A 15641-nucleotide genomic window follows, 5' to 3' on the forward strand; every position below is an offset into this window, starting at 1 on the left:
TGCTAGTCATAAAGGGAGTAACAATATACTGTACAAGTAGAGAAATGATTTAAACTAGTCTAAAACAAATTACATTCATGCATTACACATTATGTGAGCCAAACGTTCAGTCCATTTTGGGGAATTATAATCAGGATTAGCTATATTGTGAATACTGATGTGGTAATGTGTAAAACTATACATACATATACATGTTGCTTTCCTGCAATATGTTGAAGACGAGGCTTGCATACAGTTGACTATGGTGAATGCAATGTGCATGCTTTGGTGGGAGGGATTAACCGCCAACTAGGGCAAGTGGCTCAAGGACTGCACAATTCCATCTACTCCAGTTCAATGCAGTATCTCCCTCATTCTGCACATTGCACAGTTTGGATAAGGAGACCAAATTTAGACTGCTGCCAGTTCTCATAAAAGAAAATGGTTAAATATATGAGACAGCAGATCGAGTTGAAATCAGACGAGATCCTTTTGGATTCGGGTGCGTCTATGGACCAACAGGATTTTAGCGATATGTCTGGATATTCCGACATTCTATATTCCGAATGTTCCGCAATGGACCAAATCGACACTTTTATGAAAAACGTTCAGGTGTTGCTGGATGCAGCAAATTACATTGAGAACAATGAAAAGAACAACGGAAGTAAGTAATGTAGGCTATTCTGGTTATTTCAGAGGCAGGCTCGCCAAGGCAGACAACAATGGACCGAAATGGTTAGGGCGACAAAAGACGCGTAAACATGAGAGGCAACTGTCTGACTCCCCTGCTTCCATTTGTCTGATTGTGAATGGGCCTAATATTTCAACCTATTCTGCCAATGCACATTTTGTTGAGATAATGCCAGTAAGTTTTTCAAATGAATCACTTGGACTGAACATATTTTGATTGGTTTGTGAATGAGATATAGCCTACAAAAAAAAACAATCCATGGTCAAAAGCAAACCCGTGACATAGAATTATGCTCTCACCCGCTATGTCATTTTCTACGAATGGTAGCATAATTTAAATGGCTATTCAAGTGCGCATTTTCCAATTGGATGAGACTTGACTATGGCCCCATTAATTCAATTTTCTTAGAGACATGAATATGCCTAAAGTAAACATATCCTAATGATATCCACGAAGGTTGCCCTGTGTGCGTTGGACTGTCTTCCTTTGAGCTATGTCTTCCTAAATTGTAGGCTACTTATTAAAATATTTAGGCTACATAATAGGCTTGTCGATTTATCAAGCTCCCACTCACCTTATTTTAAAACCTAGCCTAGCCTACTCAACACTGAGCATAGGTTTTCATTACATTTCTGGCAGTGGATGTGGACGCCTGCAGGCCGAAGAAAAGCAAATAATTCGTAGGCCTATGCTTATTTATCTCAGACCAAATCCAACTGTCAAATGAGGCAAATAAACCCTTAAAAATGTGTTGAAAAGTCGGCATGTTGTGCAGAGGCTGAATAGAGAAGCCCTATAATGCCAGCCCTATACTTTCTTTATTTCAATCAATTGCGCTTCCTCGTATCTTCACTGTTGCTCACATGGTTTCCACATGGAACAAAATTGTCCGTTTTGATTGGACTAAACCCATGTTCCCGTCTCGAGTCCTTGCAGATACCCAATCAAACCCAGGTTAAACTTTGACGTCACATGTATTATGTGGGATTTGTAGGTGTATACACAATTTAGGATTAGATCAAATAAATAAAATATCACATTAAAACAATTCTGTTGTCATCAATCTCATATTGGATATTTTATTAAACCTAGAAATAGGTAAAAATGTTTATAGCCTATTATACATGTTATAGTTTTCTATATGCATTTTATTGTCTAATGTAGCCTAATATAGCCTACTAAGTGAGATTTCAAAATTGGTAATGAATGAGTAGGCCTATGTCTTGAAGAAAGTTTGTTAGTATTTTTCAATAAACCAATAAACCATGCTGTTGAGAAAGTAAAAGACAGTGTTGGGTGAAGCTATAGGCATTTTACTAAACTTAAATATACAACTTTTTTCTTTATATATATGTTTTAAAATAATCAACAGTATGACTACATTACTGTTCGCCAACATTGTAAGATTATTGGAAGCTGCAGCATATAGACAGGAGGGAGGGGTAGGCTATGTGAGATGTTGTTTATTCATTCCCTGTTGTTTTGGGACTCGCTTAATGTCACAAATGTTACAGACCAAAACAAAAAAAGTATTTGTCTGACAGAAATGACAGAATTATAATGTAAGGCCTAATGTGTTAAAAATATACATTTCATCAACAGAATGTGAACATGGATATGCCTCAACATGCCCTGCAACTCAGAACAAGCATCATCAGAGACAACGGAAATTAAAGAATAAGAAAATTGACAATATTCACAACAGGTAAATTAATCTTGCCACAATTATTTATAACTGTGATATTACAAATACCCATGTTATTACAGTTGCATGCTCACTCTTTGATTATTTGTGTATTTGTATTGTATTGACGAGACAGTTTACTGCACTGTTGGAGCTAGTAACATAAGCATTTCACTGCATCTGCTATAACACCTGCAAATATTTGGACATGACCAATACATTTTGATTTGATAACATTTCGTTTTTACCCCTTCTTCATTATTGGACTTGAAAGAAACAAAGTGCACCAAGACAGAAACTGTCAAACTAGTATTTTACAAAGCGTATTGGTAACATATCTTGTCCATGGATTTCTGTCTATAAAATAGAAATAGATAGAAGACTCTAGTGCCCAAAAGCCAGTTTTAGCATGGGCAGCGCCACTTTCACCATTTTAAAGTAGTAAACTGGGTGGGATGTCTTATGGGTTAAGAAAGGATCACATGATTCCATTTGGGTCATCAGGAGGGATCAGCCAATGAATTATACTTGTGAGCAAACATTCCATAACTGCAGCTGGCAGTAAACCGCAAACCTTGGCCTTATACCTGTTCAAACAACACACTCTAGGTGGTAGTATGCACCGTTTCAGTTTGTTTGTTAACTCATAGGAGTAGTAGAAGAAAATGGACAACTTCAAAATGGAAATGGCCTCAATGGCACTGCCCATGCTCTCACAGATGCCATAATAAGATAGATACAATGGTGAAATGTCTATCTAAGTCTATGGTCTATAACCTGTCCATTTTGTTTTACACCCAGATCAGCACACAATGAGCTGGAAAAAAATAGGTGAGTCAGAAGGGGTTGTGACTGTCATTCTGTGTTAGAGGCCATTGCGAGTATTTCCATTGACAGTAGTTATTGTTGATCAATTGAAGATCTCTGCAAGTACTGAATGTGCACTCATCTACCATTTTCTTCTCTACTCTGATTCCCCACCCGACTGTGATTTGGTCCATAACTGTGTAACATGGGGTAAAACACTTGAGTTACACAATAATGAATTAGTCAAAGAGATATAGGCCTAATACATCTGATGGTGCATAACCTGTCTTGGTGCATATCAAACATCATATCCACATAATCATTCAACTGTGCAGACTGAGACATGGTTTGATAGTGCACAAGTAACACAGGCGCACACACTTAATATGTTGTGAAATCTGTTGTGAATGTATTGTAATGTTTAAAAAAAATGTATAACTGCCTAATTTTGCTGGACCTTAGGAAGAGTGCAGCAGCGAATGGGGATCCATAATAAATACATATACAGGGATGTTGTTATGCTACACATTTCGTAACATTTTATGTGGTGTGGCAAATAGTTATATCCAGTGACTTTATCTCCAACTGTCTTTTCAAAATGGAACTTCAAGCTGATAATCCAAAATACTGTGAAGGCTGGATTTATTTAGCATATCCTGATGTTATTCTAAATATATTGACCCAGAATTTGAACATGTAATACTGGCTAATAAAGCGGCAAATTTTACAGTGGGGCAAAAAAGTATTTAGTCAGCCACCAATTGTGCAAGTTCTCCCACTTAAAAAGATGATAGAGGCCTGCAATTTTCATCATAGGTATACTTATTTGGTCAATAACAAAAGTATATCTCAATACTTTGTTATATACCCTTTGTTGGCAATGACAGAGGTCAAATGTTTTCTGGAAGTCTTCACAAGGTTTTCACACACTGTTGCTGGTATTTTGGCCCATTCCTCCATGCAGATCTCCTCTAGAGCAGTGATGTTTTGGGGCTGTTGCTGGGCAACACGGACTTTCAACTCCCTCCAAAGATTTTCTATGGAGTTGAGAAGATTGTACAAAGCCACTCCTTCGTGCCCGGGCGGTGTGTTTGGGATCATTGTCATGCTGAAAGACCCAGCCACGTTTCATCTTCAATGCCCTTGCTGATGGAAGGAGGTTTTCACTCAAAATCTCACGATACATGGCCCCATTTATTCTTTCCTTTACACGGATCAATCGTCCTGGTCCCTTTGCAGGAAAACAGCCCCAAAGCATGATGTTTCCACCCCCATGCTTCACAGTAGGTATGGTGTTCTTTGGATGCAACTCAGCATTCTTTGTCCTCCAAACACGACGAGTTGAGTTTTTACCCAAAAGTTCTATTTTGGTTTCATCTGACCATATGACATTCTCCCAATCTTCTTCTGGATCATCCAAATGCTCTCTAGCAAACTTCAGACGGGCCTGGACATGTACTGGCTTAAGCAGGGGGACACGTCTGGCACTGCAGGATTTGAGTCCCTGGCGGCGTAGTGTGTTACTGATGGTAGGCTTTGTTACTTTGGTCCCAGCTCTCTGCAGGTCATTCACTAGGTCCCCCCATGTGGTTCTGGGATTTTTGCTCACCGTTCTTGTGATCATTTTGACCCCACGGGGTGAGATCTTGCATGGAGCCCCAGATCGAGCGAGATTATCAGTGGTCTTGTAAGTCTTCCATTTCCTAATAATTGCTCCCACAGTTGATTTCTTCAAACCAAGCTGCTTACCTATTGCAGATTCAATCTTCCCAGCCTGGTGCAGGTCAACAATTTTGTTTCTGGTGTCCTTTGACAGCTCTTTGGTCCATAGTGGAGTTTGGCGTGTGACTGTTTGAGGTTGTGGACAGGTGTCTTTTATACTGATAACAAGTTCAAGAAAAAGTTACAGGTCTGTGAGAGCCAGAAATCTTGCTTGTTTGTAGGTGACCAAATACTTATTTTCCACCATAATTTGCAAATAAATTCATTAAAAATCCTACAATGTGATTTTCTGGATTTTTTTTCTTCTCATTTTGTCTGTCATAGTTGAAGTGTACCTATGATGAAAATTACAGTCCTCTCTCATCTTTTTAAGTGGGAGAACTTGCACAATTGGTGGCTGACTAAATACTTTTTTGCCCCACTGTATTTTATCAACACCTTCACAATTTCAAGTTTGTTTGTACATTAGCATGCTAGCATCCTGGTGGTAGAACAGTCTGTTTTGCATGGCAAATCAGGGAGTGCAGTCCAGTACAGGTTGTTCTTGGAAGACAACCATACAATTTTTTCACAGTTGGAACTGGAACTGCTTGTTTCAGACAGTGTGCTTCACTCCCCGTAAGCTAAGCTTTTCTGTGCAGTGAAGAGAGCTAATATGCAGAGAGCTGCCAGTGTGGGAATCATCATTGAACACAGAAGAGGGAAGGCCCAGGCCTCTGGATGATAATAGCTCAATCTCAAATTGCACTACACAGGGGGTTTCTAGACACTAGAATGTTCCGTTCTTATGGAGCAAAGGCCATGACCTTAAAACAAGATTGTCTGTATGCCTGTCATACTGGCTGACCTCAGCAGCAATGGGCCCGGACTATTAAATCTTTCTATCCAACAAAATGGAAAATAATATAAAGGGTCTTCTTTTGTAGCTCAATCTATTACTATACTGAACAAAAATATAAATGCAACATGTAAAGTGTTGGTACCATGTTTCATGAGCTGAAATAAATTATCCCAGAAATGTTCCATATGCACAAAAAACAAATTTCTCTCAAATGTTGTTCACAGATTTATTTACATCCCTGTTAGTGAGCATTTTCCCTTTGGCAAGATAATCCATCCACCTGATAGGTGTGGCAGGCTAAGATGTTGGGGACAATAAAAGGCCACCCTAAAATGTGCAGTTCTGTCACACAAAACAATGCTTCAGACGTCTCAAGTTTTCAGGTAGCGTGCAATTGGCATGCTGACTGCAGGAATGTCTACCAGAGCTGTTGCCAGATTATTTATTGTTAATTTCTCTACCATAAGCCGCCTCTAACGTCATTTTAGAGAATTTGGCATTACATCCAACCGGCTTCAGAACCATAGACCATGTGTATGGTGTCGTGTGGGCGAGGGTTTTGCTGATGTCAACGTTGTGAACAGAGTGCCCCATGCTGGCTGTGGGGTTATACTATGGGCAAGCATAAACTAGAGACAATAAACACAATTTTATTTTACCAATGGCAATTTGAATGCACAAAAATACCATGATGAAATCCTGAGGCCCATTGTTAGGCCCATTTTTTTAAAGGTATCTGCGACCAACAGATGCAAACTGTATGTGCTTTCCCAGTCATGTGAAATCCATAGAATAGGGCTTAGTGATTGTATTTAAATTAAATGATTTCCTCATATGAACTTTAACTCAGTAAAATCATTAAAATTGTTGCATGTTGTGTTTGTATTTTTGTTCAGTATAATAACCAGATCAATAACTAATTACGTCCAAAGATATTCATCAATCGATGTGGAGGGGGATCATGATATTCAAATCCAGGAATTTCATCTGGATGTAGAGAGACCATTCCTATTATTGGTTTCACTAAAGAGCAGTCTGTTGCTTCTTCGCCCTCTTAGACGAGCACATCTCCGCCTGTGTTTGGAGAGGTTGAAGACACTGATCCCACTGGGACCAGACTGCAGTCGGCACACTACCCTGGGGTTGCTCAACAAGGCCAAGGGGCACATTAAGGTACTGTAGTCAACAATGCCACCATGGTGGTGTCATGGGGACCAAGGTGTTATGGGATCTGGTGAATAGTGAATGGTTCAATGGAAGCTCCTTGCCTATGGATAGAGAAGCTGTGTGCTCCCATGACCTGCCACAGCACTGCAGCACACAAACACAATGTGGTCTACTTCCTCAGCCTACAAATCACTTGCTATTCCTGGCTGCACACTTGTGGGCCTGGAAACGCAAGCAAATGCAAGAGAAATGGGGATATACCTTTAATGGGTATAACTGATTTATCAAACATGATTGATTAGAAAGCTTGAATTTTCCCATTTTATCCAGGTGTAGATATAGTCTGGAACCTATTTGTCACCCCCTTGTGAACTCTGAAAAAGTATTTCCAATTGATCTGAGAAATGTTTTGCACATTGCTGTGTTTCAGAAAGAAAATAAAAAGTGAAAGAAAGGGTGGCTTGTATGCTTAGCCTGAACCAACCCAGCCGTTGCCCTTGTTTTCCTACAAGCAGCAAATCCAGCTCTACATTTGGCCATTGTACAAAAATGTCAGGAATTACTTTGCCACAACAGCTGTTTGGATCTGTTGGTATTTTTAGCCTGGTCTGATGTGGATAAATTCACATATGATTATTCAGGCTCAGAAGAACACACTCAGTTTGTCCCTCAATCTTGAATGGGCAGAATTTGTGTTGTCACAAGAGTAGAGTAAAACAAAAACAAAAACATTATTCCATTTTAAATATGTTTGCAAATGGCAGCTGTTGAAGATTCTATCATTTCTACAGTAAAACTGAATATCTGTGTCATACTATGCGCAGATGTCTAACAAAATGTGATAAATAGCTGCTCCTTATCATACACCATTTATTTATATGCAATTATTATTCATAAAATACCAGTGGTGTAAAGTACTTAAGTAAAAATACTTTGAAGTACTACTTAAGTCGTTTAGGGGGTAATTGTACTTTACTCTTTATATTTTGACAACTTTTACTTGTACTTCACTACATTCCCCCCTAAAATAATGTACTTTTTATTCCATACATTTTCCCTGACACCCAAAACTGCTCGTTACATTTTGACAGAAAAATAGTCCAATTCACGCACTTATCAAGAGAAAATCCCTAGTCATCCCTACTGCCTCTGATCTGGTGGACTCACTAAACACAAATGCTTAATTTGTAAATTATGTCTGAGTTTTCAGTTGTGCCCCTGGCTATCCATAAATAAATAAAAATATATATTGTGCCGTCTGGTTTGCTTAATATAAAGAATTGTTTATTATTTATACTTTTACTTTTAGCAATTCCATTTACTTTTGACATTTAAGTATATTTAAAACCAAATACTTTTCGACTTTTACTCAAGTAGTATTTTCCTGGGTTACTTGCACTTTTACTTGAGTAATTTTCTATTAAGGTATCTTTACTTTTACTCAAGTATGACAATTGAATACTTTTCCTACCACCATAAAATACCAAAAAATTCTAAGGTTGATTAACTCTCTCTCCTCTGTTTGTGTGTAGAAACTAGAGGAGTTGGACCGGAGGAGTCAGCACCAGCTGGAGAGCCTGGAGCGTGAGCAGAGGCACCTGCAGAGGCAGCTGGCCCACCTGCAGACCCCTGGAGGCGGAGACAGGGACAGAGTCCGTATGGACAGCGTAGGTTCCCCTTTGGCCTTAGAACACTCGGACCGAGGTGAGCCAACCATTGCACAGAGCTTAGTTACTCCCAGCATATTTCGGCTGACAGTGGCAATATTACAGTGCCTTCAGAAAATATTCAGACCCCTTTACTTTTTCCACATTTTGTTGTGTTACAACCTGAATTTAAAATTGATTACATTGAGATTTATTTGGTCATAGGCCTACACACAATACCCCATAATGTCAAAGTGGAATTATGTTTTCGAGATTTTTTACAAATTCATAAAAATTCAAAGCTGAAATATTATGGCAAGCAATAATATCTTCATTGGTAAAAATGTGCATAACTCACATAATAATGTGCATGGACTCACGCTGTGTGCAATAATAGTGTTTAAAATGATTTTTGATTGACTACCTCATCTCTGTACCCACACATACAATTATCTGTAAGGTCCCTCAGTCAAGCAGTGAATTTCAAAGACAGATTCAACCGCAAAGATCAGGAAGGTTTTCCAAAGTCTCACAAAGAAGGGCAACTATTGGTAGATAGGTCAACATAAAAAACAGGAATTGAATATTAATTTGAGCATGGTGAAGTTATTCATTAACTTTGGATGGTGTGTCAATACACCCAATCACTACAAAGATACAGGTGTCATTCCTAACTCAGTTACCGGAGAGGAAGGAAACAGCTCAGGGATTTCAACATGAGGTCAACGGTGACTTTAAAACAGTTACAGAGTTGAATGGTTGTGATAGGAGAAAACTGATGATGGCTCAACAATATTGGCGTTACTCCACAATACTAACCTAACTGACAGAGGGAATAGAAGGAAGTCTGTACAGAATACAAATATTCCAAAACATGCATCCTGTTTGCAACGAGGCACTAAAGGAATAATGCAAAAAATGTTGCAAAGCAATTAACTTTTTGTCCTGAATACAAAGTGTTATGTTTGGGGCAAATCCAATACAACACAATACTGAGTACCACTCTCCATATTTTCAAGCATAGTGGTGGCTGCATCATGTTATGGGTGTCCTTGTTATCGTTAATGACTAGGGAGTTTCAGGATAACATTTTTTTTACAGAATAGAGCTAAGCACAGGCACAATCCTAGAGGAAAACCTGGTTCAGTCTGCTTTCCACCAGCACAGGGAGACAAATTAACTTTTCAGCAGGACAATTTATTTAATTTACATTTTTTTATTTTACCTTTATTAAACTAGGCAAGTCAGTTAATAACAAATTCTTATTTACAATGACGGCCTACCCCAGCCAAACCTGGACGACGCCGGGCCAATTGTGCGCCGCCCTATGGGACTCCCAATCACAGCCGGTTGTGATACAGCCTGGATTTGAACCAGGGACTGTAGTGACACCCCTTGCACTGAAATGCAGTGCCTTAGATCACTGCGCCACTCACGAGCCCCGAGACAATAACCTAAACACAAGTTTAGCAAGAAGACAGTGAATGTTCCTGTGTGGCCGAGTTACAGTTTTGACTTAAATCTAAATGAAAATCTATGGCAAGACCTGAAAATGGTTGTCTGGCAATGATCAACAATCAATTTGACAGAGCTTGAAGAATTTTGAAAAGAATAATGGGCAAATTATGCCCAATCCAGGTGTGGAAAGCTCAGAGACATACCCAGAAAGTATGCTTCTACAAAGTATTGACTAAGGGGTGTGAATACTAATGGAAATTAGACATTTCTGTATTTCAAAATCAATTGAATCCATTTTGAATTCAGGCTGTATCATGAAAAAAATGAGGGAAAAGTCAAGGGAAGTGCATATTTTTTTAAGGCATACTGTTCAAATAAAATACAATTGTATTTATCACATGCGCCGAATACAACAGGCCTTACTGTGAAAGGCTTACTTACAAGCCATAATCAGTTTTTAAAAAGTTAATAAGAAAAATTTGCTAAATATACAAAAGGAAAAACAGTAGCACAATAAAAAGAACAATAACAAGGATATATACAAGGGGTGCCGGTACCAACTCAATGTGCAGGGGTTCGGGGTAGTCAAGATAATGGAGGTAATATGTACATGTACAGTGCATTCGGAAAGTATTCAGACCCCTTGACTTTTTCCACATTTTGTTAAATTACAGACTTATTCTAAAATAGATTAATTCAATAAAAAATGCTCATCAATCTACACACAATACCCCATAATAACAAAGCAAAACCAGGTGTTAATATTTTTTTTGCAAATGCATTATAGATAAAAAGCAGAAATACCTTATTTACATAAGTATTCAGACCCTTTGCTATGATACTCGAAATTGAGCTCAGGTGCATCCTGTTTCCATTGATCATCCTTGAGGTGTTTCTACAACTTGATTGGAGTCCACCTGTGGTAAATTCAATTGATTGGACATGATTTGAAAAGACACACACCTGTCTATATAAGGTCGCACAGTTGACAGTGCATGTCAGAGCAAAAACCATGCCATGAGGCCGAAGGAATTGTCTGTAGAGCACCAAGACAGGATTGTGTTGAGACACAGATCTGGGGGATGGTACCAAAAAATATCTGCAACATTGAAGGTACCCAAGAACAGAGTGTCCTCCATCATTCTTAAATGGAAGAAGTTTGGAACCACCAAGACTCTTCCTAGAGCTGGTCGCCCGGCCAAACTGAGCAATCCGGGGAGAAGGGCCTTTGTCAGGGAGGTGATCAAGTACCCGATAGTACCTCTGACAGAGCTCCAGAGTTCTTCTGTGGAGATGGGAGAACCTTCCAGAAGAACAAACATCTTTGCAGCAACCCCACCAATCGGGCCTTTATGGTAGAGTGGCGGAAGCCACTCCTCAGTAAAATGCACAACACACTTGGAGTTTGACAAAAAGCACCTAAAGGACTCTCAGACCATGAGAAACAAGATTCTCTGGTCTGATGAAACCAAGATTGAAGTCTTTAGCCTGAACGCCAAGTGTCACGTCTGGCGGAAACCAGGCACCATCCCTACAGTGAAGCATGGTGGTGGCATCATCATGCTGTGGGGATGTTTTTCAGCAGCAGGGACTGGGATACTAGTCAGGATCGAGGGAAAGACAAATGGAGCAAAATACAGAAATTCTTTGGTGAAGACCAAAACTAACAAAAATTTCACAATGTCATCATAATATACCCAGAAACTGTTCCCGAACTGTTTTGGATGGGAAGCATGCGGAGGCCTTTAGAAGATTTTATGTAGAGAAATATGTTTCATACATGTAGGTATTACATGCATCCACAAGAGGGCAGTCTAACCTACAACATCAATGTAACCCTTTTTGAATTCTGTCTGTAACACAAAATATGGAATAAGTCAAGGGGTATGAATAATTTCTGAAGGCACTGTATATTATATTAAGAAACCGTTTGGTTCAGTTCCATTTCAAACCAGTAAATATAATTTACATGTGTTACAGTCTATAATGTAGCATTTGTTGTCATCAAGCAGTAGTTGTCAATCAATACGATTATCTGATTACTAAGTGTGGGATGATCATAATAAAAAAATGTATCTCACCCCAATTTCTGTAGAAGAGATCGAGGTGGACGTGGAAAGCACTGAGTTCTCCCATGGAGAGTTGGACAGTATCAGCACCAGTGGCTGCAGTGACTTGGATGACCACAGCAGTCGGCAGAGCCTGGCCAGTGACGAGGGCTACTCCACCTGCAGTCTTAAACAGACTTTTTCCTCCTAAGAACCAGCCTGAAGCTCCTCATCCACAGCTGCATTCTAAACTGGCCTTCTCCTAAGAACCAGCCTAAAACTCCACCTGCAGTCTATAACTGGTACTGTACAAATAACCAGCCTGAAGTTCAACTCCTCTTGAAGTTTAAAACTGGACCACTCCTCCTATGAATCAGCCTAAAAATCAACCACCTGCAGTCTAAACTAGCCTTCTCCTCCCAAGAACCAGTAGTTTAAAGCTAAACCCCACCTGCAGTTAAGTGGACTAATCCTACTACAACAACTGTAAATCTTGCCCGATGTGGGCGACTGCACTTAAGAGTCTAATGTTACCTGTATCCTCCTAAAACCAGCACAAAAACCACAAAACCAGCCAGAAGCTCACCAGTGCCACTTTTCCCCCCACTTTGGAAACCTCTAGCAGATGACCCTCTAGTAAAAAAAAAACGATTCTCATCCATCACCAAGCAGGTCACTCGCGCTTCTATATCTGCACTCCAAACCAGTTCTCTAAGGTACCTACAGGTTGAATAAACAACAATTACACTTGAAATCTTTGACACAAGTCACCAATGTTATTCCTAATTTATTAGAATATAATTGAGAAATGTAGTATTTATTTTTCCAATATTTATTGTGTTGTACTGTATGTCTTGGTCACACTTGAATTATTTAGATGTTTTGACAAATGTAAAGTTAAGTCTGTTGTGGTTTTGAACTGAGCATTGTTTGACAAGTTATCCCAGACAAAAGCTAGTGCAATGGTACAGGACAGGCTAAACGTATCACTCAGTGGCCTCTTTTGTGAGATGATTGACATCAATCCCCCTTGAGATTTCAAAAGTAATATTGTTTGTATACGGTAGGCAGCTATAATAAGCTATCCCGCACTTCCCAAGCACAATTCGGAAGCAATAACACTCATTGACAGTTATGTCAACTCTTAAGTTGGCTGTTAATTTTGTCCGTCCAACACCACTTGCTTGTTTTGTATGCAACTTCAATAGATGTATTAATTACAAATAGTAATCAATAGTAAGATAAAATGGCTGTAAAAGATGGAACAAAAAAGTAAATGGTGCATGTGTATTGAATGTAGCTTTCAATTGTATTGTCATGTGCTTTGGATTGACCAGTTTTGAGAGCTCATGTCTTTGTAGCATGAACAATATAGCACATGGCAGAATGTAATTTGAGTTTTGATTCGCATCCTTATTTAGTAACTTATTTTTTGTATTGTAGTTGAGAAGCATTCCAAAGTTAAAACCACAAAGCTGTATATTTTGAGTATTTGTCTACAAAAATCACACACTGCAAGACTATTCCACTAACCAAATTGGACATTTTATCTTATGACCATACCCATATTTTTGTGGTACAACTAAAACAATTATCACCACCAACTGTGTCTTAAAATGGCTAAATTGAATCTTGCACAGGTTTCTTAGTTCCAGGAATTTATTCAATGTCAGTTTTGGGTCATTTGTAAAATGCATTTTGAAAAAGACTTGGACTTAGAAAGTGTCTCTGAACACTCTCCTGTGCTAAAGCAGCCATCAAAGGTGACTTTTACAAAGAATATATTGCTGGTCCCCTGCTACTATTTTGTGTGGTTCATGGTAATGGTCCCTTGAAAACTTGATCAATAAACCTCTACCACCATATGTACCTATACAGTGTTCAGTTGTTCTTTGTTATTGTGGTGTCCAGAGCTATAAGATACAGTGGGGCAAAAAAGTATTTAGTCAGCCATCAATTGTGCAAGTTCTCCCACTTAAGATGAGAGGCCTGTAATTTTCATCATAGGTACACTTCAACTATGACAGACAAAATGAGAAAAAAAATCCCGAAAATCACATTGTAGGATTTTTTATGAATTTATTTTCAAATTATTGTGGAAAATAAGTATTTGGCCACCTACAAACAAGCAAGATTTCTGACTCTCACAGACCTGTAACTTCTTTAAGAGGCTCCTCTGTCCTCCACTCGTTACCTGTATTAATGGCACCTGTTTGAACTTATCAGCATAAAAGACACCTGTCCACAACCTCAAACAGTCACACTCCAAACTCCACTATGGCCAAGACCAAAGAGCTGTCAAAGGACACCAGAAACAAAATTGTAGACCTGCACCAGGCTGGGAAGACTGAATCTGCAATAGGTAAGCAGCTTGGTTTGAAGAAATCAACTGTGTGAGCAATTATTAGGAAATGGAAGACATACAAGACCACTGATAATCTCCCTCGATCTGGGGCTCCACGCAAGATCTCACCCCGTGGGGTCAAAATGATCACAAGAACAGTGAGCAAAAATCCCAGAACCACACGGGGGGACCTAGTGAATGACCTGCAGAGAGCTGGGACCAAATAACAAAGCTTACCATCAGTAACACACTACGCCGCCAGGGACTCAAATCCTGCAGTGCCAGACATTTCCCCCTGCTTAAGCCAGTACATGTCCAGGCCCGTCTGAAGTTTGCTAGAGAGCATTTGGATGATCCAGAAGAAGATTGGGAGAATGTCATATGGTCAGATGAAACCAAAATATAACATTTTGGTAAACTCAACTCATTGTGTTTGGAGGACAAAGAACACCATACCTACTGTGAAGCATGGGGGTGGAAACATCATGCTTTGGGGCTGTTTTTCTGCAAAGGGACCAGGACGACTGATCCGTGTAAAGGAAAGAATGAATTCGACCATGTATCGTGAGATTTTGAGTGAAAACCTCCTTCCATCAGCAAGGGCATTGAAGATGAAACATGGCTGGGTCTTTCAGCATGACAATGATCCCAAACACACCGCCCGGGCAACGAAGGAGTGGCTTCGTAAGAAGTATTTCAAGGTCCTGGAGTGGCCTAACCTGTCTCCAGATCTCAAACCCATAGAAAATCTTTGGAGGGAGTTGAAAGTCCGTGTTGCCCAGCAACAGCCCCAAATCATCACTGCTCTAGAGGAGATCTGCATGGAGGAATGGGCCAAAATACCAGCAACAGTGGATGAAAACCTTGTGAAGACTTACAGAAAACATTTGACCTCTGTCATTGCCAACAAAGGGTATATAACAAAGTATTGAGAAACTTTTGTTATTGACTAAATACTTATTTTCCACCATAATTTGCAAATAAATTCATTAAAAAAAATCCTACAATGTGATTTTCTGGATTTTTTTTCTAATTTTGTCTGTCATAGTTTAAGTGTACCTATGATACATTACAGGCCTCTCATCTCAAGTGGGAGAACTTGCACAATAGGTGGCTGACTAAATACTTTTTTGCCCCACTGTATATACTCTTCATGATTGAAATCATGTATTTTCTATACAATACATTTATATCTGCAGAATGTACACTTATGCACTAGCACCATAGACAAAACCTCACAATAAATCAAACATG

General features: G+C 39.2%; 1 protein-coding gene across 2 annotated transcripts; it reads left to right on the plus strand.

Moving 5' to 3' along the window:
* Nucleotides 1-293: 293 nt before the first annotated feature.
* Nucleotides 294-13908, plus strand: LOC112254646 (max-interacting protein 1). 2 transcript variants are annotated; one of them, XM_024427376.2, is made up of 6 exons: nucleotides 294-643; nucleotides 2273-2375; nucleotides 3156-3185; nucleotides 6783-6897; nucleotides 8424-8595; nucleotides 12091-13908. In XM_024427376.2, exons 1-6 carry the CDS (start codon nucleotides 421-423, stop codon nucleotides 12252-12254), a joined length of 807 nt encoding a protein of 268 aa, XP_024283144.1. In that variant the 5' UTR covers nucleotides 294-420; the 3' UTR covers nucleotides 12255-13908. The 2 variants fall into 2 exon arrangements, with proteins under 2 accessions (XP_024283144.1, XP_024283152.1); XM_024427384.2 differs by lacking the exon at nucleotides 3156-3185.
* Nucleotides 13909-15641: the final 1733 nt, after the last annotated feature.

This window comes from Oncorhynchus tshawytscha, linkage group LG01, assembly GCF_018296145.1.
Source record: "Oncorhynchus tshawytscha isolate Ot180627B linkage group LG01, Otsh_v2.0, whole genome shotgun sequence".
NCBI lineage: Eukaryota > Metazoa > Chordata > Actinopteri > Salmoniformes > Salmonidae > Oncorhynchus > Oncorhynchus tshawytscha.